This window comes from Microtus oregoni, unplaced genomic scaffold (assembly GCF_018167655.1).
Source record: "Microtus oregoni isolate MIOR12 unplaced genomic scaffold, Mior012 000028F_ref0000031, whole genome shotgun sequence".
In the NCBI taxonomy this organism is placed as follows: Eukaryota; Metazoa; Chordata; class Mammalia; order Rodentia; family Cricetidae; genus Microtus; species Microtus oregoni.
Genome location: NW_024543087.1, coordinates 1540258 through 1566362, shown reverse-complemented (window position 1 = coordinate 1566362; position 26105 = coordinate 1540258). Strand labels below are relative to the sequence as shown.

Below are 26105 nucleotides of genomic sequence, written 5' to 3'. Positions count from 1 at the left end.
ACAAATGCTCCTAACTACTGAACCATCTCTCCAGCCCTTTAATAGTTACTTTTATTTTGTTTATTTTGTTTTGTTTTTCAAGACAAGGTTTCTCTGTGTAGTCCTAGCTGTTCTGGATCCCATGCTGTAGACCAGGTTGGCCTCAAACTCAGAGATTTGCCTACATCAGCCTCCTGAGTACTGGAATTTAAGGTGTGCCACCATTGCTGAGGCCATTGACTTGAAACATCATCTAATGATTAAGATGTTTTATTTAGTATTGTTAATTCACCATAAATCTGCTTTAGCAGCATTCCACTTAAAATAGTAATTGTGGGAAAAAAAATAGTAATTGTGGATTCACGAGCAGTGCTAAAAAAAAAAGTACATAGAAAGTACTTTTACCTAGCTTCTCTTGGTGGCATACTGCAGAACTGTGCACAGCGTGGCAGCTTTGGGGCATTAGGATGTTATTCAGGAAGACCTGGCCTCTATCTGTCTGTTGACAATAGTGCAGGTGAGCTACAGAACATCCATCTTATCAAGCTGTTCTTCATATTGCGCCCCTTGTAGTCATACATACTTCTTTCCTGCACCTAGCCCTTCCGTACTTTAACGTTGTTTCCATTTCTACAATTTTGCTGTTTCTACAATGTTACTATCTCTGTGAATTTGAGGCCAGTTTCTTTGAGTTCAAAATCAGCCTGGTCTATAGAGCTAGAACAGACAGGGCTACACAGTGAAACCATGTCTCAAAAAATATATAAATAAAGGAATGTTACGTGAATGGAATCATGTAGCTTATCATCACCTTGGGTTGAGGATTATTCGTTCAGATTGTTCCATACATCAGTAAATTGATATTTTACCCCTCAGCAGTACTCCACAGTATGGGTACCACAGTTAGAGAACTATTCATTTGCTGATGGACATCTGGGTGGCTTCAGTTTGGGATATTACAAATATAATTATTGGCTACAGACTTCCCTGTGTAGGGTTTATGTGCACCTAAGTTCCTAAGTTTTGATGTCTCCGGGATAAGTGGGCTGCCCTTTGCTGGGCTGTGTAGTAGCTGCCACTTTACTTCCCTGCAGTTGAAATCTATGGTTAGGGTTTTTAGTGCCTGTGGAGAGTAGAAATGGGTGTTGGATTCGCTGGAACTGGAGTTACATACAGATGGTTGTGAGCTGCCATGTGGATGCTGGGAATCAAATCCAGGTCCTTTGGAAGAAGAACCAATGCATTTAACTGCAGCCTTATCAGAATTAAACTCTTTTTGTTCCACTGGTACTTGGTGCATGCTTCCTTAGCATACTGTCGGTCGTTTGGAAAACTTGGTCTAAAACATACTAAGACATGTTACAAATTTAAAGCACTTTTGATTCCCTTTCATATGTTCTAAGATACGTCAGACTCATGCTGAAAATGATTTTCAGTGAAGCACCTGGAGAATTAGCATTTTATCTTCCACATTTTCATCTGGGGACATGGCATGTCTTTCCACTGGGTGTTGTGGGTTTTTGTTTTGTTCTGTGGTTCTCAACAGAGGGCCTCGTGTTTGCTGCATGGGTGGTCTAACACTGAGCCTCACTCTAGAGTTTTCTGCTTGATAATGTATTCAATTTTTGTGGTGTTGTTTGTTTGTAGCCTAAGCTGACCTCAAACTCATGGCTTTGCACAATTTCTCATCCTCCTGCCTCTACTAGGGGAATACAGGTGTGTGCCAGCACACCCAGCAGCAGGAGACAATCTTAAGTCATTGTTGAGCATTGAGCATTTTAAATTATTTAAAATAAAACTGTCTTCAGGCCATCTACTAGTTAAATTCTATCCCACAGCTCTAACAAGGCTAGCAGGCCTCATGGTTCTAGTGTATCACAGAAACACTCATGTCTGTTCCTCAACTGCAATCTCTCCACAGTGCAGCACTGCAGACAAGGCAGCTGGTAAAGACGAGCAGGAGGACACTCAGGAAGTCTGCAGAAGGTCTGTAACACGATTTTAAATCTGTTGCGTATCATTGCTAGTATCCCACAAGCTATGCACATGGATATGGTCTAATTAGTGTGCCAGCTGTTGCCAGTTGTAGGGGTAATTTCAGTTACTTTAAAACTGGTGGTAAAGTGGGGTCACTCTTCCTCTTCGCACGGGTGTGTGTGTTTGCCCTGTGTAGCTGCACATGCGTGAGTTTGCATGCATGTCTGTGTTTTGCCTCTGGTCTTCAGGCAAGATTTATTTATTAAAACACAAATAATATATCACTATAGGAAGGTGGTTTAGATGATGCACAGACGGGGCGGTTTGTGCGTGATGGCAGGTGCATTCTCCTAGCACTAAGCACTGAATTCACATGAGACACTTGTTGATTTAGCTATTATGACTTTGATGGAGTCATATAGCCTTTTCTATTGAATTTACCACTGTTTTAAAAATGTTTTATCTTTAATTGTGTGTGTGTGTACACGTGTGTGCAGGTGTCCTCAAAAGTCAGGAAAGGGCATCAGCTCCCTTAAAGCCGAAGTTACAGATTGTTATAAGCCACTATAGGGGTTTGAAAGAAAATGGCCCCTAAAGGGAGTGGCACTATTAGGAGGTGTGGCCTTGTTGGAGGAAGTGTGTCAGTGTGGGGGCGGGCTTTGAGGTCTCTTTTGCTTACACTTCCCTCAGTGTCACTGTCAGTTGACAACATATAACACTCTCAGCTTCAGCATGACATCATGCTCCCTGTCATGTGATAATGACATTATGATGATAATGATGGACCAAACTTCTGAAACTGTAAGTGATCCACCCCAATTAAAAGTTTCCTTTATAAGAGTTGCCATGGTCGTGTGTCTCTTCACAACACTAGAGATCAGGTAATGGTGACACACATCTTTAATCCTAGGATTTGGGAGACAGAGGCAGATGGATCTCTGTGAATTCAAAGCCACCTTGAGAAAAACAAAATCAATGCAGAAATAAATCCAGGTGGTGGTGGCTCACACCTTTAATCTCAGTGCTAGGGAGTCACATGCCTTTAATCCCAGAGGATTAACTAGAGGGAATATAAAATGGGAGGAGAGAGAGGTTTAGGCTGTTTAGTTTGCAGTCACCCGGCCTTGGTAAAGGTAAGACTTTTCTAATGGCTTTAGCTTTGCCTCTGGTCTTCAGGCAAGATTTATTTATTAAAATACAAATAACATAACCACTATATTCCAGCCTCATTTAGCCACTGTGGCAAGGCACACTCAGGTCATAAACGTCATTTGTGTTCAGGCTAGGATGTGCATATGAGGATCTTCAGACCAGCAGTTGCATATGAGAACCCAGACCTGCTGAACCAGGAGCTCAGTCTGTGATCAATAAGAATTCACCCTGATGGAAGCCTAAGGTTGACAACTCCTATAGCAGAGGACAGAACAGGAGTGCTAGACTCCATGGATGCCCAGCATGCTTTAGGGATGTCTTGGTTAAAGTTGCAATTGCTGTGAAGAGACACTATGACCATTTGGGGGTGGGGGTGTCTCAAGACAGGGTTTCACTGTGCAGCCCTGGCTGTCCTGAAACTCACTCTGTAAGCCAGGCTGGCCTTGAACTCACAGAAATCCCCTACCACAAGTATTGAGATTAAAGGCGTGTGCCACCACCACCCAGCAGACCATGGTACTTTTTTATAAAGGAAAACATTTAACTGTGCTGATTTACAGTTCAGAGGTTTAGAACATTATCACTGTGGTGGGAAGCATGGCAGTGCACAGGCAGATGTGGTGTTTCTGAAACCTCAAAGCCCACCTCCAGTGACACACTTGCTCCAATATGGTCACACCTCCCAATAGTGCCTTCCCTGTGAGCCTATAGGGCCATTTTCACCCAAAGCACCACAGTGGCCTTGCAGATCTTCAACACTGAGGCGGTGTCACTGCAGTCGGCGTAGGGAGGCTCCAGCAGTCATCATCCATGCTATCTTTCTGCTGCTGCTTTTGTCTGCTTTATTAGGGAAGAATGTTGATTACATGTATCAGTGATATCCCAAATCAAGGAGAAAAGTAATTATCTTTTTAAATTTTTAAATTCTCTTAATGCTACTAAATTTCAGCTGTTATAACTATAATTCCCTGGTTTTTACTGGTTTTTCTGTTCTGCGACAATTCCCCCTTAAATCCAGTGAAAAAGCTTATTAAAATTGTTATTAAGGTTAAAAGATGATAGCATCTGAATATTGGCTCCTTTCTCTGAAAAAGTCAATTAATTTGTACCTTTTAGGCATCCTCAAGTTATATATAGATATTGGGGTTTTTTGAGGCAGGGTTTCTCTGTAGTTTTGGAGCCTGTCCTGGAACTACCTCTTGTAGACTATTGACCGAGGTTTTCTGTCCCACCCAATCCTGCAGCTGTTAAGTCCCAAAGAAATCACACAGAGGTCTGCATTAATTGTAAGCTGATTGGTCCAGTATCTCAGGCTTCTTATTAACTCTTATTACTTATATTAGCCCATAATTCTTGTCTATGTTAGCCACATGGCTTGGTACCTTTTTCGGCGAGGCAGTCACATCTTGCTTCCTCTGCAGCTGGGTCACGACTGGGGACTCAAACTTCCTTCTTCCCAGAATTCTTGTTGCCCCACGTCTACTTTCTGCCTGGTCACCCTGCCCATACTTCCTGCCTGACTACTGGCCAATCAGCGTTTTATTAAAAATAATACAAGTGACAGGATAAAAGAAAATTGTCCCATAGAAGTAGACCAGGCTGGCCTCAAACTCACAGAGATCCTCCTGCCTCTACCTCCCAAGTGCTGGGATTAAAGGTGTGCAGCACCACTGCCCTGTATTATTTTTCTATATAAGCAACTTCCAGACTAAAATTTTAATGAAATTTGTTAATTCATAATATTACATACTGAAGTGCAGTTAAAGTTGTTTATATCATCAACCTGGTAATATTTTTATGGATATGTCCAGGGAAACTCTCAGACATGTATAAGTTTGTTGTATACTTATCCAGAAGAACTTATATAGTAGCTCCTCTTTATCCACAGAAGATAGTTCCAAGACCCTGTAGATGTCTGGAACTTCATATAGTACCAAACCCTATGGCATGGTGTGCTTTCTCCTATACATACATCCTATAACTTAAGTACAGTAAGAGATCAACAGTAATAGAATTATTTTAGCGCTATGCTGTGTGACTTGTTCTGTCACATCTCACGATGATGCGAGAAGACAAACTGCCTCCAGGAGGAGATGAAGTAAAACCACAGTGCGCAGAGTAGTGCAGGGTTAGGCTGTTACTGCTGGGCTCTTGTTCCTTGAGTACCAGCAGTGTAGTACAAAGACAGTTGACTGTACCAGCATGGATAAATGACTGACCAGTGCTTGGATATACTAGCAGGATGATCGTTCACATGCCATGTAGTGTGAAGCAGGATAGCCAGATGCCTTCCTAACCTACAGAACAGGATGAAGTTTAAAGTTAGAAATTGTTCTTGGAGTTTTCCGTTAGTATGTTAGCATCATAGCCTTCCCTGGGTTACTGAACTGCGAGGTGGATAAGGGTTTCTGCTATGAAGCATTGCCTGCACTCTGTCCTCAGGGTGAATTTCTGTAGTTCCCACTCTCGGGAAGCCAGATGGGGGAGTTCAAGGACAGGGTAGTGATGTTCCATGTCAAAAAGCTGTTTTGTTATTGTTGTGGTGGTGGTGGTGGTAGTGGTGGTTGCAACTTTGGGGTTTGCTAGAGTAGTTTTTGTGTGTATTTTGGGGGGATCGAATTTTTGTTTTTGCTTTTGAGACAAGATCTTGCTTGTAGCCCAGACTGTTCTCAAACTCATGATCTTCCCGCTGCCTCCCTCCTGCACTGGGATTGCTGTGGTCTTAACCACACCACCATGTACTCGTTGTATTTGTTACTCTGACAAAATGTCTGTCAGAAGCAACTTAAGGGAAAAGGATCTGCTTTGGCTCATGGTCTGAGAGGTGTTTCGTGGCAGAGAAAACATGTTACAGTTGATGGCAATTAGATGACGGCAGGAACTCGTCACATCCCAGTGGATCAGGAAGCTGAGAGCACAGGCCAGGTGGCCCTCAAGGCCTGCACCATAGCCACTCATTTCTCCTCCTGGCCCCTGCCTCCTAAAGGTTTTGTAGATTCATTCAAACACATGGACCCATGGAGATCATTTCATATTCAATCCATAATCCATTATTCCTGTCCCGAATTCAACCATTTAACACATATTGGTCTTCTATGAAGAAGACAGGACCTTGGGCTAGCAAGATGGCTCAGCAGGTAAAAGTGCTTGCTGTACAAACCAGACAACCTGAGTTTAGTGTCCAGAATCCATGTGAAGGTATAAGGGAAGACCCAGCCTCACAGAGTTATCCTCTGCCTGCCACACACTCATTGTGTGTATGTGTCACCATCATAAATTAAGTAAAATAAAATTTGGAGAGGACAGGAGCATTCCATTGGAAATATTGTAAAATCACAATATATAGATTATAGATTAGTACATGGCACATGCATAGTATTAGGTTACAGTTCTGCTTTCTTGATTCTCGTTGCTCTAATATTTTATAAATAAGCTGACATTCTGATACAGTTTTTCTGTTCATACAGCAAAGATTCCAAAGGTGCAGAAGTTGTGGTTAATGAAGGTCAGTTAGCAATCCTGGGCCCCAAACCTCTCTGCTCATCAGTGCTTCCTTTGAATCTAAGCAGTCATCAGGAAGATGCAGTGCCTGCACCCTGGATGAATGGTAATACCTGTTCTCTCATTAAGATCTTGTCAGCGCGAAATATTATAGGAATTTCACAGAAGTCATTGCTACTGAAATAAAAACATCTGTATTTATGTGACAGTGGTACTGTGTGAAAAACCTAAAATATTCATACTTAATTATACTTCTATATGTTTAGGATTTGCGTTATTTTTGATAATTCACAATTCTCTTAATTCTCTAAACAAAATGAGCTCTTTTGAAGAATGAGTTTGGAAGCTTAAGTTACTTTGTACAGCACACATCTCCTCCTTCTGAACCTTCCTAGTATTCCCTTCATCCCACCTGGTGTTGTAGGCCATTGCAGCTAGCCCTCAGCAGCTGTGCGTTTTATTTCAGAGCCTTCTAACTTTCATAATATAGATTGCTGTTAAGTGATAGGCAGCATATCTTCAGCCTGCTCCAGATTATAAACAGATGCTACAGAGGTAAAGTATAAACAATTGAAAAAATATTTGTGTTAAGGAGATGGTTCATTGGGCATATGCTTGCTTCACAAATGTAAGGCCAGATATGGTGGCACATGCTTTTAATTGCAGCACTTGGGAGGCAGAGGCAAATGGATCTCTGTGATCCTGGTCTAGCTTGATCCAGCTTGGTCTACATAGCCAGTTCCAAAATAGCCAGAACTAGATAATAGAAAGACCGTGGCTCAAAAAAACAAAACAAACAAACAAAAAATATGAGGACCTGAAAATTCAGATTCCTGGCACCCATGTAGAACTTGGGTATGAAGGTGTACATCTATAAACCCAGTGCTGGGGAGAGGAGTAGGGTGGATCCCAGGGGTTCACTGGCTGCTCCGTCTTGCTGCAACAGGGAGCTTCAGGTTCAGTGAGAGACCCTGTCTCCAAAACATGAGTGGACGACTGGAGAGATGGCTCAGCAATTAAGATACTTGTTGCTCTTGTAGAAGACCTGGGTTCCATTCTTGGCATCCACATGGTTGTTCACAACCATCTGTATCCCCAGTTCCTGAGGACCTGAAGCCTTCTTCTGACTTTCTCGGACATTAGGCACAAAAATGGCACACACACCGACTTTCAGCCAAAACATTCATATACATAAAATTAAAAGAAAAACCAAAAACGAAGTAGAAGCTGGGCATGGTAGTTCCAGCACTCCAGACGGAGAGGCAGGCTGAGTTCTGTGAGTCTTAGGTCAGCCTGGTCTACAGACTGAGTTCTAGGCCATCAAGGGATACATAGTAAAATGGTGGCTCAAAAATCAGCAACAAAGAAAAATGTGGTAAAGAAGATACCTGATGTCAACTCAGGCCACCTTGAACATGCAGAGGTAAACACACACACACACACACACACACACACATATATATATATGTTGTCTTTAGAAAAGAATGTTTTTAAATGTCCTAGTTCTTGTTTTAAAAGACACCATTAGGCCTAGAGAGATGGCTCCATCTTTAAGATCACTTACTGTTCTTTCAGAGGACCAGAGTTCAGTTCCCAGCACCCATGACGAGCAGCACACAACTATCTGTAGCTCCAGCTCCAGAGTATCCAAGGCAACACACTCATATAGATACCCACATGCAGACACATACATTGCACACAATTAAAAACATTGAAACTAAAGTTTTAGAAAACATTATTAAAGAGTACACTGTCTGCTGTGCTGATCAGTGGAGAGTGATTTAACAAAGAACCGCAGACTAGGGAGGCTAAATAGAGATTCTTTCTGATGGTTGTGGAGTGCTAGCAGGTTGGGTTTCTGAGGATCCTGTTTATGTCTCAAAAGTTCATGTACCTCTTTCTCTGAGTGTATAAAGAGAGTATTTATGCTAACAGGGCCCCTGGCTTCATTGAGGATTAGGAGTTCAGGCTATGAATCTTTCAGAGACCCAAACAATTTCCTAGTATGTATTCAAACCACCACAAGTACTCTCTTTTGACCTCCTAGGGCAGCAGACATTGCAGATGTTGCACAGACACATGAAATAAAATTATTCTTTTTTAATTTTTAAAAAATAAAGAGTATAGCAGAGTGAAACTAAAGCAGTCAGGGGTGTCCACTGTCCAGAAGTCCATGTTCATGTGCCTGTTTGTGATCCTCTAAACTAAAGCAGTCAGGGGTGTCCACTGGCCAGAAGTCCGTGTTCATGTGCCTGTTTGTGATCCTCTTTACTTCTAGATTGCAGATTTCCAGGAAGACCTGTCTTACAGCTGCAGAACCCTGAAACTTGTGAAATATTTAAAAGAGAAAAAAATATGGTGGTAAGTTCCCCCTCCTGAAAAAAAATAATCTTGTAAATTATAACCCATACTTAGGGAAATATAAGAGGAAGGATCCAGTCCCTTTTTTTTTTTTTTTTTGGTTTTTCGAGACAGGGTTTCTCTGTGACTTTGGAGCCTGTCCTGGAACTAGCTCTGTAGACCAGGCTGGTCTCGAACTCACAGAGATCCGCCTGTCTCTGCCTCCCGAGTGCTGGGATTAAAGGCGTGTGCCACCACCGCCCGGCGATCCAGTCCCTTTTTAAATACTTGGAAACACAGATTTTGGGTGGGGATTAGGTAGAAATGAGTACTGGCGTAGAAGATGTCCACCAGTAACTGGTTTGAGGTGGAAGAAAGGAGCCTTTGAAACTGAAAGCTGGGAGAAGGAGGGACCATCAGCTGCTGTATGAAGTTCAGCTTTTCATTTCTCTTGTTAATCAGAGGAACTGAGGAGAGTTTTGTTTCTGATAAATATGTCTGAGATGACATGCAGTGTATTCTTGGTATAGCTAGCTTTTTGTGAAAGAGGAGACAAGAGCATGAGAGAGATGAGCCCTATGTATGCTTTTATAGGTGACTGTGTGGACAGGGGACGCACAGAATGTTTCTGTGATTCCTAGTCAGTTTTCTGTGAGCCTAAAACTGTCCTAAAAATATGTCTTAAAAATGTGAAGCAAGCCAGGCATAATGGTGCATAACTTGCCGGGCGGTGGTGGCGCACGCCTTTAATCCCAGCACTCGGGAGGCAGAGGCAGGCGGATCTCTGTGAGTTCGAGGCCAGCCTGGTCTACAAGAGCTAGTTCCAGGACAGGAACCAAAAGCTACGGAGAAACCCTGTCTCGAAAAATCAAAAAAAAAAAAGAAAAATCAAAAAATAATGGTGCATAACTTTAATCCTGTCACTCTGGAGGCAGAGGCAGGAGGATCTCTGTGAGTTCCAGGCCAGCCAAGGCTACATAGTGAAACCCTGTCTCAAGGGAAAAAAAAAAAAACAAAAGAAAACAGTCAGAATCTTTTGTATGAGAAATTAATAAAAGTCACAGGTAAATAATTCTGAACTAGTTTTTATATTCAAGCATTGGAATACTCAGATGTGTCCTCACGACTATGTTTTATGATTAACTTGGAAGTTTTTTTCTGATCTTGTAGGTGTTCCAGAAGCCCTTAGGGTTGGTGACACCCCACAGATACTGCAGATTCCACTTCAATACATTGCGTGGCTGTGAGCGAGCACAGTGCAAGTTTGTCCATGTGCCTGAGCAGGGAGACGAAAAGGTGAAGCTTTATGTGAATTGTGTGTGTGAGTCTCTACAGAGTCTTGCTGTGTTTCTCAGGCTGATCTCAAATTCCTGCTGCCTCAGTCTCCCAAGTAACCCTGACTAAAAGTGCGTACCATAGCGCCTGGCTTGCCCACTCTGGCTCAGTATTTTTGACATCTAGTTGTTAGCGTTTCTTTCTCCTTACTGTGTAATAGTTAGTATTCTGTCGTACAAGTTTATCAAAATTAACTTCATCAGTGAACATTAAGGTTGGTGGACATTTGCCTTGTTTGCCTGTTTGGATAACACAGCAGTGACTCTCGGCACTTTTTCCGTGTCTTACCGGCCCCAGGACTGCATGTGGAACACGTTCTGGAGTGGCTCTCCCAGGTCGCTCTCAGCGGTGTCAGGGAGTTCTGGTTGATCCACTCCTGCCAGTTCTTGGTGCCATCATAGTCATGGTGGCCTAGCCAGCTTTGGTGGTACACACCTAAAATTCCAGAACTTGGGAGGTGGAGGCAGAAGGACCAGTTGAGTATACATTTCAAGCCTGTGAATTAACACAAACAGCAATTTTTATTATCAACTCTAAGCTCATAACTTTTTGTTTTCTTGTAAAACATATAAAGGTGATTTAATATTTTATGCCTTTTTTTAGATCTGCACAGATGTGTTTAAGAAGTACATAAATCTCAATGAGAAGTGTTTGCTACAGCGAGCAGGTATGGAATAACTGAGTGATAATCACAAATTTCTGTGAGTAGCTTCACACGTGTGCTGTTGTATCTCCGAGTGTTAAAATTAGTTCCGAAAGGTAAATGTGCTTGCTGTAAAGCCTGCCAGCCTGAGTTTGATCCCTGTATCTGCCTCGATGTGGAAGGATAGAGCCAAGCCCTCAGAGTTGTCCTCTGCCCCCACACTCACCCCCACAGGTGCATCATGCACAGACACACATTTTTTAATTAAAAAATAAACTTAAAGTGTATTTTCAGACTAAGTATGAAAGATGAGTCCTCCCTCATCCCTTTTCCATATTCCCCTCATTGCCAGGACAGCATCCTATCAAGTTTGTGCCGCTCCGTCTAATGCCAGCCCGTGCCGTGCCTCACGGCTGCTGGCACCATGCTGGATTATGAGCCCTGAGAGGATACGAGCCAAGTTTATATAGTGTTCCCTGACAGCCAGCAAAGCCACACGGGTGGTAGTAGCAGCATTACACGCCGCATTCATCAGCTTCCGTCTCACTCCTCTGGAGACATCCAGGGTGAGTCAGAGGCAGTAGGACCTGTTAGGGAATGCACTTGTGATGCAGGGGCTGTGACAGCCAAGGAGAAATTAGATGAGATTAAGTGTAGGTGAGTTTCCAAGTTTTAGAGCCCATTCTCAGGCCTGTGAAAAAAAAAGGTACCTGGATGGAAACCGTGGGAAACTCCCCATACATGAGACCGCGTAAGCATCAGTGGCCACGAGAAAAGCATCTTACTTAGTTTGGGGTGTGTCTGTTTGTCTCTCTCTCTCTGTGTGTATCTGTGTGTGTTGCGATGGACCAGAGTTGGGTTCCCAGCATTCACGCTGGGCGGTGATAACTGCCTGTAACTCCAGCTCCTGGCGATCCAGTGCCCTCTTGTGGCCTCCTCAGGTACTTCTCTCATATGCACAAACCCACACAGACACATGCATGTGTACATAATTAAGAATAAATGGAATGGGCCTTGGGGACACACACCTTTAATCCCAGCACTCGGGAGGCAGAGGCAGGCCTCTGCATGTTTGAGGCCAGCATGGTCTACAGAACACATTCCAGAACAGCCAGGGCTACAGAGATAAATAAACCTGCTGACCATTAACTTTTCAGTTTCACTGAACTTTTCATTATCTATGTCTTTCCCAAGCAATGTTGGGTAATTCAGACAGTAAATGAATATTTGTGGTTGAAATAACACAAAACTAAAAGTGATTTTTGCTAAGGCAGTTTTAGCCAAAATGTGCATATTTGGACTAGGAAATTTTGGAATGGGTAAGATGATCTCAGCTAATTTTAGTAAAATAATGGAAAAAGTGAAAATGGGTAAGTGTTGTACAGAAAATAAAATAAGGAATTGGATGTTACTTTATTAAAGGAGATTTCTTAGTCTACAATGATAAACTAAAATAAAAAATATTCCAGGTCAATATGCTGGTGAAGTTAAGGCCGTAAGAACAAGTACTGTGTCTCAGAGTCCTCACCATCACCAAGTTACTGTGCATCTCCAGGCCATGTGGTCTCAGCCCTGTGGGAGCGAGGCCCTGAGGATGAGGGGTCAGGACCACTGTGGCCTTCACACTGCAGACTGAGCATGCTTGGCTTCTGATGTCGCTGCCATTTTGACGTTTTGCTTTCATTTTTATCAATTATTTCTGACATTTCTGTTCCCTTCCAAGGAATGAGTTTATATAATATCTTTACAGGAGGTCCATCTGCATTCAGCAATATGGCTGCCTTAAGATCCACAATGACTTTTTTTTTCCGCTTTCAGCGCACATATTTCTGGAGTACTACAGAAAGTTTCCCCCAGGGATCCACTTCAGTTTACAAGTGCTGAATGACCTTCTGATTTCTTTGCTCGAGCATCACTTACTGAAAGAGGTCTTTGAAGTAGTAAAGCTGAGCATCATGGCTAAAATGCTGGTGAGTTCCCTGAAACCCTTGAGCGACACCCTGCTGGTCTCCTCATTGTGGGTGTCAAGGTAGCACTTAGATTTCTGCCTATCATATACTCCCCAAAGAACACATTTTTCAGCATAAATGAATTTGAGAAATTTAAGGCCTTTGAAAGACGTGAGAGTAAGTGCTGTTCTTGTTTGTTTCTTTTATTCAGCCTGCTCTGAAAATATTACTAAAAATATTTGAGTTTGTGGCAGCCATGAAGTTAAGGAATGCTGTGCCTACTGTAATTGAGATTTTGTGCAAGGTATGATTTTAATCTCTTTTATTCTCTGATGGGGAATAACAAAAAGAGACTGTTTTCACATAATGATTTATCTGTCTTTTATTCATGCTCTACTTGGTAAAGAATTCATAAATGTTGTCTTTTTCTCCTGAAGTAGTTCAGAAGCATCCTACAGTCAGTGACTTCCCCTTAAACAAATTCTCTAAGTATTCAGATGCTTTCTTACTGTAAATTATGTTTTTCCCTACTCCTTAATTATAGCTAAAAGAATTCTTTCTCAGAACTATTTAAGGTCACAACAAAAAAAATCAGTGTATAAATAGAAAATTGTTACAAAAATAAGGTAGTTAGGAATTGGTTTTAAAATTTGGCATTAAACAAAATGAGGAGCAAGAAATTCTTTAAAGGATTTTATTATATATACAGTGGTCTGCCTGCATGTACACGTGCCGGCCAGAAGAGGGCGCCAGATCTCATAGATGGTTGTGAGCCACCGTGTGATTGCTGGGACCTCTGGAAGAGCAGTCAGTGCTCTTAACCTCTGAGCCATCTCTCCAGCCCAGAACAAGAGTTTTCCTTTTTAATGCTATCCAAAAACACACTTAAATGTGTGTGTGTGTGTGTGTGTGTGTGTGTTTGTGTGTGTGTGTGTGTGCGCTCACGTGTGGGCTGGAGGTCAGCATCACTTTCCACTTTATTTTGTGAGACAAGGTCTCACACACACTGAGACCTGGGCTCTCTGGTTTAGGCCAGGCTGCCTACACATCAAGACTGCAGGAGCCCTGTCTCGAGCAGACCTCCCTCACTGGGACTGCAGGCGTAGGCTGTTGTGCCCAGCTCTTGGCACCGGAGTGCAAACTGAGGTCCTCGTGTTTGTGTAGCAAGCTCTTTACCAGTTGAGATTTATTTTTCAACTCGAAAGTTTAACTTTTGTGGATGCTTCAGAATACCTGATCCCCCGCCAGCACTGGATGAAAGCGGTGTGGCAGCATGTGCCAGAATCCAGCCCCCATGTGGTGGAGGCAGGGGAATCAGAAGTAGTGAGTGTGAGGCGAGCCTGGGCAACATGAGTCTCAACAGCAGCACTGAGGGAACCAGAGACTAGCAAGGCAATGATTTGGGTTACCGTGGGGTGTTCTGCAGAGGTTGTTGGTTCCATAGTTAGTTTGGAGCCATTATTCCTAAAAGTTGCTCAGTGCAGTATCAGCATCCCTGGGAAGACATCCAGCTACATCTTCAGGGTCCAGCGATGGCTGTATCCTATCTTCTTAGATGTCTGCTCCTGATTCTAGCAGTACCCCATCCAGTTAACCTACAGACCACAGAGAAAACAGAAAATTCAGAGTTTATTTTATGTTCATAAATAGATTGTTAACATAGTTTTTCTAAAAATAATTTTTATTTACACTGGTATTTGGGCACTTTTTGTTTTGTTTTTTTTTGTTTTGTTTTGTTTTTTTTTTTTTGTTTTTCGAGACAGGGTTTCTCTGCAGCTTTGGAGCCTATCCTGGAACTCCCTCTGTAGACCAGGCTGGTCTCGAACTCACAGAGATCCGCCTGCCTCTGCCTCCCGAGTGCTGGGATTAAAGGCGTGCGCCACCATCGCCCGGCTTATTTGGGTACTTTTTAAGGATAGATTTTTTTTTCTCTTTTGAGATAGAGATTCATCATATAGCTCTGACTGCCTTGAACTCACTGCGTAGAACAGGGTGGTCTCAAACTGCCTCCCTCCCAAGTCCTGGGACTAAAGACGTGAGCCACCACATCCAGTTTAAGGGTAGGTTTTAAGAAAACCAGTTACCAGGTAGCAAATTTGTTCTTTCACAGGTTTGATTTATTGTTGGCTCTGTCATTTGATCAAACATCCCAGCATGGAAGGAAATGCAGAGACCAACAGGTTTGTTACAGAGAACAGGAAATCCTCACGGGTGCTTTCTGTCATAAAGTTGAGTGGTTGAGGGAGGAGCTGTTTTCCTTGTGAGAATAAAAATGACAGAAATAGTGTAAGGACTTGAGTTTGTAACAGGCAGGAAGTAGTTATTCATAATTTTTCATCAGAACGGTTTCCAGTTTGTTCAATCAGAAGGCTTAGAAAGGAGTTTCTAGGACCTAAGTCAGAATCCATCATCAAATTTAAGGCAGTTTTCCTACAAGTCAAAGAGAGGAGATCCCCTTTGATTTTTTTTTTTTTTTACTGTTCCCTTTACTAAAGGAAATGCTGTCTCACTTCAGCTTTAAGTTCTTAGTGACCAGATGGCACCTGGCATCAAAATACAGCTTCTCCGCTCTCCCTGCTATTCTGTTATCCCATCCATCTTAGTTAGGGTTTTACTGCTATGATAAGACACCTAGGAGGAAAGTAGATCCCAACCACAGGCCTTCATGAGGGGACATCTGGGCAGGAACTGGAGCAGAAGCCATGGAAGAATTGCTGGCTGACTTGTTCCTCATGACTTACTCAGCCTGCTTTCTTATACAGTCCAGGGCCACCTGCCCAGGAGTGGCACCATCCACAATAGGCTGGGCCTGCCCACATTAATCACTAAATAAGAAAATGCCACAGGGCTGGAGGGATGGCTCAGTGGTTAAGAGCACTGACTGTTCTCCTAGAGGGCCTGGGTTCAGTTCCCAGCCCCAACATGACAGCTCACACCTGTTTGTAACTCCAGCTCCAGGGCTTCTGACAACCTCACTGTAGACATACCTGTCCGCAAAACACCAATGCATATAGAAACTTTTTTTTAAAAATGAAAAACATAAAAAGAAAGAAAATGCCCCTCAAGCTTGCCTGGAAGACCAGTGTTCTGGAGGTGTCTTCTCGGTTGTAGTTCCCTCTTCTAGGAAGTCTAGCTTGTGTCAAGTTAACAAAACAACAAACAAATAAGACCAGGACATCACCCCAGTTTTTAATTCCTATTACTCCTTTCAGGAGACTGAGGACAGGGCTCAGTAGGTAGCAAGCATGAGGGCCCAAATTCAGATCCCCAGAGTGAACCTTCAAGAGCTGGATGCAGTACTGAATCTGTAATCCTGTCACTGTTGAAATGGGAGCAGACAGGCTGGAGTGTACACAGATAAAACAAGGTAGGACACGGATTTTACAGTCAAAAGTTGTCTGCTAGACCTGGCGGTTGGTGGCGCATGCCTTTAATCCCAGCACTCGGGAGGCAGAGGCAGAAGGATCTCTGAGTTCAAGGCCAGCCTGGTCTACAGACAGAGTTCCAGGTCAGGCTCCAAAGCTACACAGAGAAACCCTGTCTTGAAAAACCAAAAAAAAAAAAAAAAATGTATGCTGAGCACACGCAGCCGTGGTCATACAACCACACACACTTCATACACATGCACCACACACAAAAAAAGGAAAAAAATATAAACATCTCAATGTTCAAGTAATTTCTCAATAGGAGAATATAACCACAGTAGACTTTTAGGAAGAACTAGTGCTCCGGTCCCGGGGGAGCACTCATGGTCTCATCACAGGGCCGTTAACGGAAGTCACCACCATCAGGGACAATGCTTTGGGATGCTTATCTCCATCCGTCCATTCTCACACTAGAAACATTGGCTACTTGCTCAGCACTCTGCATTCAAGTGAGGAACATGAAAGGGACAGGAAATGAGGCATGTTAGAATTAAATATATGTCCATGTGTGCACGGTCAGGGTTACCTCGGTTGTTACTGTATTAGATATAGACCAGTTCGTCCATGGCAAGGACCAAGTTGAAGCCCAGGACAAACGTCTCGGAATTTACCATCAGAGATGAGGCGTTCGTACCAGACGGACAGTGGGACGGACGGTGCCAGAGAAGAGTCACACAGCACAGTAGTCTGGGGGAGTGGGAAGAAAAATGTCATTCCCGTGTTTGTTTTCAATTCTTAAGGCACCTTTCTGTGGTTTTCAAACTCTTGAAGAAATTAGGCTTCAAACTTTGCTAATAAGTTTTGACTCCCCTGCCCCACGGTTTGCTCTTTCTGTCTCTGTCTGAGTTATTTCTCGCACATGACTTCTCAGTTATTTCACGTTTTTTACGAGAACAGTTGCTGTTTTTTTCTTCTGCAGTTCATTGAAGGTGGGATGGTACCTGACTCAAAACACTTGAACTATATTGTCAAGCTCTTGTACCAAACACAGGCATCCCCACAAGAAATAGCCGCAGTTCTGGAAGCCAAATCCAGGTAAGATGGGAGACTTCTTAGGTTTGTCTGTCTTGGTGGGGACCCAGAGAGGTGAGAGCAGAGCATTTTTCCCCACTGCTATCTCGGGGTGAGTTTGTCACCTGTCGTAGGCCCTTTCCTGTCTCCGTCCACAGATGACCTTAGCCTGCCTCTACTTGGCTCCTCAGTTTAATCTTAGTGCTCACTAAAGGCACAGGAGCCTCCCTTAGCTCAGGCTTTACTGCCTGCTTGAATGCACTTCAGACACTTCACTGTGCGTGCAGATTTCCTTCCTTTGCTCGCTGGCTCACTTCCTATTAGCCTGGTGCTCTCCTTCCTTCCTCGTTCACTATGCCTACTCAGCTTAGGAGACCCCAACCGTTTATGTAGTCTCTGACTGAGTATCCTGCCGTAGGACTGGGGTCCCAACTTGGGAGAGAACTTGCCTGGCATGTACAGGTCCTAGGTTCCACCTCTAGCAAACAGGAAGTACTGCAATATACCTACATTGAAAGGGAGAGCAAATTTTGTTGGGGTTGGAGAGAGAGTAAAATACTTGCCATATGAGTGTGAAGTCTTGTGTTCAGTCTCTAGCATCCACACAAAAGCTGGTAATAGATAACTTTAATCCTAGTGCTGTGGCAGTCTGGAGTCAGCTAGACAAACAGCCTTGCTTACTTAGTGAGTTCTAGGTTTACTGAGAGACGTTAGCTCAAAAAATAAGGTGGATGGTGCTGAGCTCTGCTTGTCCTCAGGAACTTGAACATGACTGGGGTGGTAAGAAAATGAAGAAAAGACAGACAGACACAGACAGAAATATGTTAGATCAGTGGTCTGGGCTCTTGCTAGGGAAACCACAGCACACCAGAAGCTCAGCATATTTACTATATAGCATTCTTGTATACAGGGGAACAAGAGGTCGGTTATTACATACAATTAACACGGAGGCATGGTTTACGGTGTACTGCTGGATCAAGGAGGCAGGTTTAACTAATCTCAGTAGGAGCAGTTGCTATATGGAGCAGTCTTCAGGTGTAAACTTCCAAGGGGAGAAAGCTATGGTGGACATTTTCTGCATATACTACCAACACCCACACATGGACCAGAAAGAAGGCTTTGCCATTTCTCTCTGAGCCTTGACCTGAGGAAAAGGCCTTGCCGTTCCTCTATGGGTCTGAGGTTCTGGGCTTCCTCTGCTCCCTGTAGGACAGAACCTGAGGAGTGACACCTGAGGTTACCCCACCCCCTGTCCCCCACAGTTGTTTCTTTAAAAGAAAAAGGCATAGACACAAATTGTAAATATCAGAAATGAGATAAGTGCAGATCCTCCCACCACTGAAAAGGTTGCTGCGAATATCCGTGGTATATGAACTCAGCAATGAAGATGAAATTGATTGATTTCTAGATCTAAATAGTTGTATAAATTCCAAGAAAAATGTAGTCCACAATTTTAAAACTTCTAAAAAAGGCATCCCAAGGGCCAGATAGCTTTTCTTGAGAAGTATACTCATTATACTCATTTTTAAAAGAGGAGGCTGAGGGGATTTACACATAATTCCAGAAAATAGAAAAGGAGAGAATACTATTTATTGGCCTGTATTTTTTTCTTTTTGTGGTTTATATGTTTTTGTTTGCACCCAGGTGGTCTCACTATAGCCGGCGCTAGATTTGAATTCATAATCCTCCTGCCTCTATCTCCCAATTGGTGGATGTGCCACCATGCTCAGTCTATCAAGATTTTTTGAGACAGGTATTATCCATATACAAAAAATAAAGTGGGCCATCATGGTGAAACATATCTTTAATGACATCACTCGGGAAGCAGAGGCTGGTGGATCTCCATGAGTTTGAGGCCAGTCTGACTTGTATAATGAGTTTCAGAACAGCCAAAGCTACATAGTGAGACCCTGTCTCAAAAAATAAAAATTAAAAACCGCAGTGGCTACAAGAAATCAAAAGCTGCCAGGTGTGGTGTCCCAATACCTATATCCTGGCACTTGGGAATCAGAGGCAGGAGGATCAGAAATTCAAACCAGTATAGCGTCGTTTATATAGCAAGTTTGAGGTCAGCCTGGGTTACATGAGACCCTGTCTTCAAAAGACAGAGAAACAGACTGTTGATCTGAAGCAGTTCTTCCAAAGGACCCAGGTGGATTCCCACCACCCACACAGCACCTCACAGCCATCTGTAACCAAGTTCTAAGGGATCTGATTCCCTCTCTGGCCTCCAGTGGTGTCAGACACTCACGTGTACACTTACATGTAGGCAAAACATAAAAACACATAAAAATTTTAGACCAGTACCTTTCATGAGATTAAATGTAAAAACCCTCGACACATTAGGAGTAAAGACAAATCCTTTAACTTGGTAAAGAGAGTTGTAACAAACCAGCAGACATACTTGAATAAGACTGAAAACAACGCAGAACTCTGCCCACACTTCCGTCAAGATCATTTGCCCACACCCTCTAGCCAGGGCGATAAGAAGTGAAAATAAAAGGTGTACAGATTGGAAGTAAAATAATAACCTGTACTTGTAAGTGACATGGACACAAGCCTGTGTGACAAAGAACCTCCCAAAAACAGCTCCGATGACTAAAGACCAGCCCACAGATCAGCCATGCTCCTGCATAACACCACTGAACGTAGGGACCAAAATCTAATACTACAGAACATACTCGATTTGTATACTGGAAGCCATGGATGTCGAAAGAAATTAAGTAAAAAAAATATTTTTATGAATGAGAGACTCAAAGACAATTCTCCTTAAATCCATTTATTGGTTAAATTTAGTTCTAAGCTGTGATATTTTTAGATAGAAAAAACTAATTCATTCTAGCTGGACATGGTGACGCATGTCTGTACTACCAGTAGGCTGATATTACTTAGATACTGTATTGCTTAGAGGGCTGAAGCCACCTCAGGAGCTGGGACCAGCAGGTTGGCCCAGCAGCTAAAGGCTTGCCACCAAGTTCAATATCCAGAACGCACAACAGAAGGGAAAACTGACTGTTGGGAAAGTTGTCTTCTGACCGCCATGTGTGTGCTGTGGCATGGGCATGTCCACATATATACCCACAGGCATAAGCGTACAAAATAAATCAATAAATGGATTTTGTTGTTGTTTGTGTTTGTGGGGTTTTCTTGGTTGTTTTTTGGGGTTTTATATTTTTGTTTTTCCAAGACAGGGTTTCTCTCTATAGTCATGGCTGTCCTGAAATTTGCTTTCAAGGCCAGGCTGGCCTTGAAATCTGCCTGCCTCTGCTTCCCAAGCACTGGAATTAAAGACACATTCCACCACTACACAGCAAATGGCGGTTTTTTTTTTTTTGAAGAATTCACCTGTCAATAATTTTTTTTTTTTTTGATTTTCAAGACAGAGTTTCTCCGTAGCTTTTTTGGTTCCTGTCCTGGAACTAGCTCTTGTAGACCAGGCTGGCCTCGAACTCACAGAGATCCGCCTGCCTCTGCTTCCCGAGTGCTGGGATTAATGGCGTGTGCCACCACCGCCCAGCTTCTGTCAATAATTTTTAAGGTATCTTCTGTGCATTGGGTTTTCTCAGGTCTTATGTGTGTTTAAGCTCTAGAACAGACAGAAGCATTGGTCATTAGGGATGAAATAAACATAACCAACTCTCTTCTGTCACTGAAGGTTACAAGTGAGGCAGCTGACGAAGAACTGGAAGTGTGACTTGGACTCAGCCTTGAGTGAAGTGGAGGTATGACGTTCAACTTCAGAGACATTGCTGGGCTCAAGCCAGGAACAAAATGTTTGAATGATTAGGAAATGCTTCATCATGTTAGAGAAAATACTACGAGAGAAGTCGAGTAGTTATATTTTTAAAGATTACTATTTTGAAAAGCAAACATCTGGATTTCTAGGGCTGTGGGCTGAAGATGCAGCTGGGCAGGATATCATTTGCCTGTGTGTACAGGGCCCTGAGTCCCTCCCCATACACACACAGTAAATAGGGTTGTGAACTAATTTAAATTAATTGTGATGGTAACTTCCATTGCAAAGTTGACTTGTATCAGTCTGAAGCGTAGTCTGTCATCTAGTGCTGGGCAGATGCGTAGCTGTAGTGCAGTGTGGGTGACTGTGGTCTGAGCAGATGAGAGCTAGGCTCTCTCCTGGCCTCCAGGGGCACCAGCATGCATATGTGCATACCCACACAGACTTGTGTACATATACATATAATTAAAAATGAAATAGAGTAACAAAGGAGGCCTTAAAGATGGCCCTCTCATTGTTGACATAGTCTTGGTCAGCATGATGTAACCTTGGAACAACCTTTGCACTGCCACAGAAAGTTTTTCTTAGTTTTAACAGAACATAGGAGAGTGAGTTTACTGAAATTTCCTTTGTGGGCCCCAAATTTTAAATGGCCAAGCAATGGTAAAAATGTGCTCCCTCTAGAGGCAGTAAAGGAAGCAATGGGTTGCTACAGAGATGCCTGTGCACCTTGATGACTGTGCTTCTGATGTGGTTCTGTCCTGTTGAGTCCTGGAGCATTTGAGCCACTGGATAGTTATAGCATGTTCAGTGCTGCCTGCAGTTCAGGAGAGCAGAGAACTTGAGTGTCAGTTTTCAGTTTCCAGACTGAGTCACACAGATTTCTGTATGCCTCCAGATGCCTATCTGAGAGCATGTGCTTGCAGAGATGATACAGTTTTTACTTTTTCCCCTCTTCCTCTTACCCTCCCTCTTTTCCTCCCTCCCTTCCTACCATTTTTAATAATTTCAATAGACTTGTAAAGAAAAAGGTGACTGGACCAAATTGGGAAACCTGTACATTAGCATAAAAATGGGCTGTGAAGAATTTGCAGACTTCCAGCGATTCTGTACTTGTATTGCTGAAACGCTCACAAGAGATTATGAAGAAGAAAGGCCAGGTGTTCCTTTTTGTGAATTTGCTGAAACAGGTAAAATATCACTTTTGTTTGGAGGACTGCATGATTCTTAACTGGAGTGTAATGCTTTCCTCAGGCAAAGGCTTAGTATGCTGCATGTCCCAGACAGGCTGAAATCTGTCGATTTTCCCATCTACCTGTTAATGTACATCATAATCACAAGGGCAAGAGCTGGTTTTTAGTATCAAAGATTTCATAAAACATTAATGTATTTTTATTTAGGTTAATAAAATTATTGCAAGTGATATGGGAGCACCCAATTTTTTTTTTCAAGACAGGGTTTCTCTGTGGTTTTGGAGCCTGTCCTGGAACTAGCTCTTGTAGACCAGGCTGGTCTCGAACTCACAGAGATCCGCCTGCCTCTGCCTCCCGAGTGCTGGGATTAAAGGTGTGCACCACCACCGCCCGGCTCACCCAAATTTTTGATACCAGTGATGTTTCTAGTATCTACAAATCAAAAAAATACTGTATGGCATTTAAAAATACATTCTCTTGAGGTGACGCCTCACTATGGAGCCTGAACTGGCCTTACATCTGCGCGCTCTGCCCTGCCTCCCAAGTGCTAGGGTTACAGAAGTAAGCAACCACACGTGACTTGAGATGTTGTTGGTGCTGCTACCGTGGACTCTATCAGGATGACAAAATAACTATCCTAGGCTGTACATACAACCCATACAGTTTCAATTTTTAAAAAATTCTTTCAAAGTAAATTCACTATTGGGCTAGATGTGTTGGCACACACCTTTAATTTCAGCACTCAGGAGGCAGACGTAAGAGGATCTCTGTTGACTTCAGTGCTAGCCTAGTCTACGTATTGAGTTTCAGGACAGTTAGGGCTCTGGAGACTCTGTCTCAAAAGACAAAACAATAATAACAAAATCCCTCTATTATCTTTAGGGCTAGACTTAGCTTGTGGGACAGTTTGCCAGCACTAGATCTTTGAAGTGATTTCAGTCATTCTGAGTCATTTTAAGTGACTGTCTCATTTCTTTCGATGTCTGCTTTATGTTTCAGTTAGCAAAGATCCACAGTTCAGTGAGGTGGATAAGACTTTGCTGGGAAGGATCGGGATAAGTGCTGTGTACTTCTATCACAGACTGCTGCTGTGGTCCAAGGTATTTTGTTGGTTTTATTTGGTGCAGAGAATCTTAGTTTGAAGATTAGGAATAGAATCCTTCAAATTAGAAATTTTCTAAGAATCACTTCAGGCACAAGAGAATGGAACCTAGACTACTTACTAAATTTCTAGTTTCCACATTTGTTTCCAAATGGTGAAAGGGGGTGATGGAACACCAACTGCTTTTTTGAAATATAATTATAGACAGTACATCGGAGACTGTGCTAGAATATATTTATTTAAAAGTTTGCAATTCATAATTTACTTTGATGACTCCGTAGTTGTCTTCATAATCTTGAGGGAGCTCAAAGAATTCTTTTCTATTTATTTATTTATTTGTTCATTTATTCATTTATTGAGACATAGTCTACCTTTGTGGTCCTGACTGTCCTGGAATTTGGTGTGTAGACCAGGCTAGTCTTGAACTCGAGATTTTCCTGCCTCTGCCTTCTGAGGGCTGGGGAAAAGGCATGTACCCACATGCTCAACCTTAAAACAACCTTTCTGAAGATGAACCCAAGATGTTCATGATCATTAAAACTTACAAATCGCTGCCTTGAATACTCTGAGACATCCTGTGCTACCCATGTCTAACTTTCTTAATTAAGTCCAATAAGCAGGTGGTCTGATGACGCAAGATCATGCTGTTCTGTATTATTTCACTTATTTATGCCTATGTGCGTGTGTGTGCATTGATGTGTACATATATGTATACTATGGCATGCATTTGCAATCAGAGGACAGCTTACAGAAATTGGTTCTCCTCCTTCCATCATGTAATCCCAGGGATTGAACTCAGGTCCTCGGGCTTGTGGGCAGAGCCTTTACGCACAGAGCGATCTCATCAGCCCTCAGAACTACACTGTATTTACACACTTTAGATTTGCCTGAAGTGATAAATTGAATTGTAGACTCACTGAAATACAAATGGAGATCATGAAAATTCAATGTCAAGGGAAGAACTGGGGATGGAATTAACAAAAAAACAGCAATTAAGTATGATCACTGTCAACTGTTAAAGCTTAGCTTTTGTTACTCTGGTCATTTCAGAATTAAATGTCTGTGCAATAACATTTAAGTAAGGTTCACTTGTATGTAGACGACATTCATGGACTAAAATGAAATTTTGCACCTAGGCTGGTTGAACAGAAAGTCTGTAGATTTCCAGATTAATGCTCACTGTGTGGCAGGATGGGTCCCTCTCTGCTGCAGAGTCTGCTGGGAGGTTTGGACATGATGAGTGCCTGCACACTGGAGCAAAAGCCTCTCTTTTACAAGTGCAGATTTAGCTAAAACTTTAGACTATTCTGATATATTTGGTTCTTATATCTTAGGTCCTTAAACCTTGGTGAATTTTTCTATGTTTTTTATTGATTTTTATTGAGCTCTACATTTTTCTCTGCTTCACTCCCTGCCTGTCCCCTCCTACCTTCAACCCTCTCCTAAGGTCCCCATGTTCCCAATTTCCTCAGAAGATCTTGTCTGTTTCCACTTCACATAGTCTACCTTTGTGGTCCTGACTGTCCTGGAATTTGGTGTGTAGACCAGGCTAGTCTTGAACTCGAGATTTTCCTGCCTCTGCCTTCTGAGGGCTGGGGAAAAGGCATGTACCCACATGCTCAACCTTAAAACAACCTTTCTGAAGATGAACCCAAGATGCTCATGATCATCTACCTTAGGGTCCTCATTGTTGTCAAGGTTCTCTGGAATTGAGATTTGTGGGCTGGTTTTCTTAACTTTATGATTAAAAACCACTTGTGGGTGACTACATATGAAATTGTCTTTTGGATCTGGGTTACCTCACTCAAAATAATGTTTTCTAGCTCCATCAATTTGCCTGCAAAATTCAAGATGTCATTATATTTTTTTCGACTGTGTAGTACTCCATTGTGTAAATATACCACATTTTCCTTATCCATTCTTTGGTCAAGAGTCATTTAGGTTGTTTCCAGGTTCTGGCTATGACAAACAATGCTGCTATGAACATGGCTGAGCACATGTCCTTGTGGCACGATTGAGCATCCTTTGGATATATACCCAAAAGTGGTATTGCTGGGTCTTGAGGAAGGTTGGTTCCTAATTTTCTGAAAAACGCCACACTGACATCCAAAGGGGCTGTACCAGCTTGCATTCCCACCAGCAATGCAGAAGTGTTCCCTTTTCCCCACAACCTCTCCAGCATAAGTTGTCATCGGTGTTTTTGATCTTGGCCATTCTTACAGGTATAAGATGAAATCTCAGAGTTGTTTGGATTTGCATTTCTCTGATGACTAAGGATGCTGAGCGTTTCCTTAAGTATCATTCAGCCATTTTAGATTCATCTGTTGAGAGTTCTCTGTTTATGTCTATACTCCATTTTTTTTATTGGATTATGTGTTCTTTTGATGACCAGTTTCTTGAGTTCTTTGTATATTTTAGAAATCAGCCCTCTGTCTGATGTAGGGTTAGTGAAGATCTTTTCCCATTCTATAGGTTGTCGTTCTGTCTTGTTGACCATGTCATTTGCTTTACAGAAGCTTTTCAGTTTCAGGAGGTCCCCTTTATTAATTGTTTCTCTCAGTGTCTGTGCTGCTGGGAATATATTTGCGAAGTGGTCTCCTGTGCCAATGTGTTCAAGTGTACTTCCAACTTTCTCTTCTGTATGGTTCAGTGTGGCTGGCTTTATGTTGAAGTCTTTGATCCATTTGGACTTGAGTTTTGTGCATGGTGATAGATATGAGTCTATTTTCATTCTTCCACATGTTGATATCCAGTTATGCCAG

The 26105-nt window shown here is 42.6% G+C and overlaps 1 protein-coding gene across 1 annotated transcript in view; it reads left to right on the top strand.

The window, feature by feature from the left end:
• The window catches only part of Topaz1 (testis and ovary specific PAZ domain containing 1), a 78332-nt gene that overhangs the window by 24154 nt on the left and 28073 nt on the right, over positions 1 to 26105 (top strand). Inside the window, exons 5-15 of the mRNA XM_041677559.1 lie at positions 1901 to 1965; positions 6576 to 6715; positions 8888 to 8970; positions 10120 to 10245; positions 10888 to 10951; positions 12746 to 12897; positions 13088 to 13180; positions 17221 to 17336; positions 20968 to 21034; positions 22064 to 22238; positions 23241 to 23341. Of these exons, the coding sequence (XP_041533493.1) occupies positions 1901 to 1965; positions 6576 to 6715; positions 8888 to 8970; positions 10120 to 10245; positions 10888 to 10951; positions 12746 to 12897; positions 13088 to 13180; positions 17221 to 17336; positions 20968 to 21034; positions 22064 to 22238; positions 23241 to 23341 (1182 nt within the window). The remainder of the gene's footprint in view (positions 1 to 1900; positions 1966 to 6575; positions 6716 to 8887; positions 8971 to 10119; positions 10246 to 10887; positions 10952 to 12745; positions 12898 to 13087; positions 13181 to 17220; positions 17337 to 20967; positions 21035 to 22063; positions 22239 to 23240; positions 23342 to 26105) is intronic.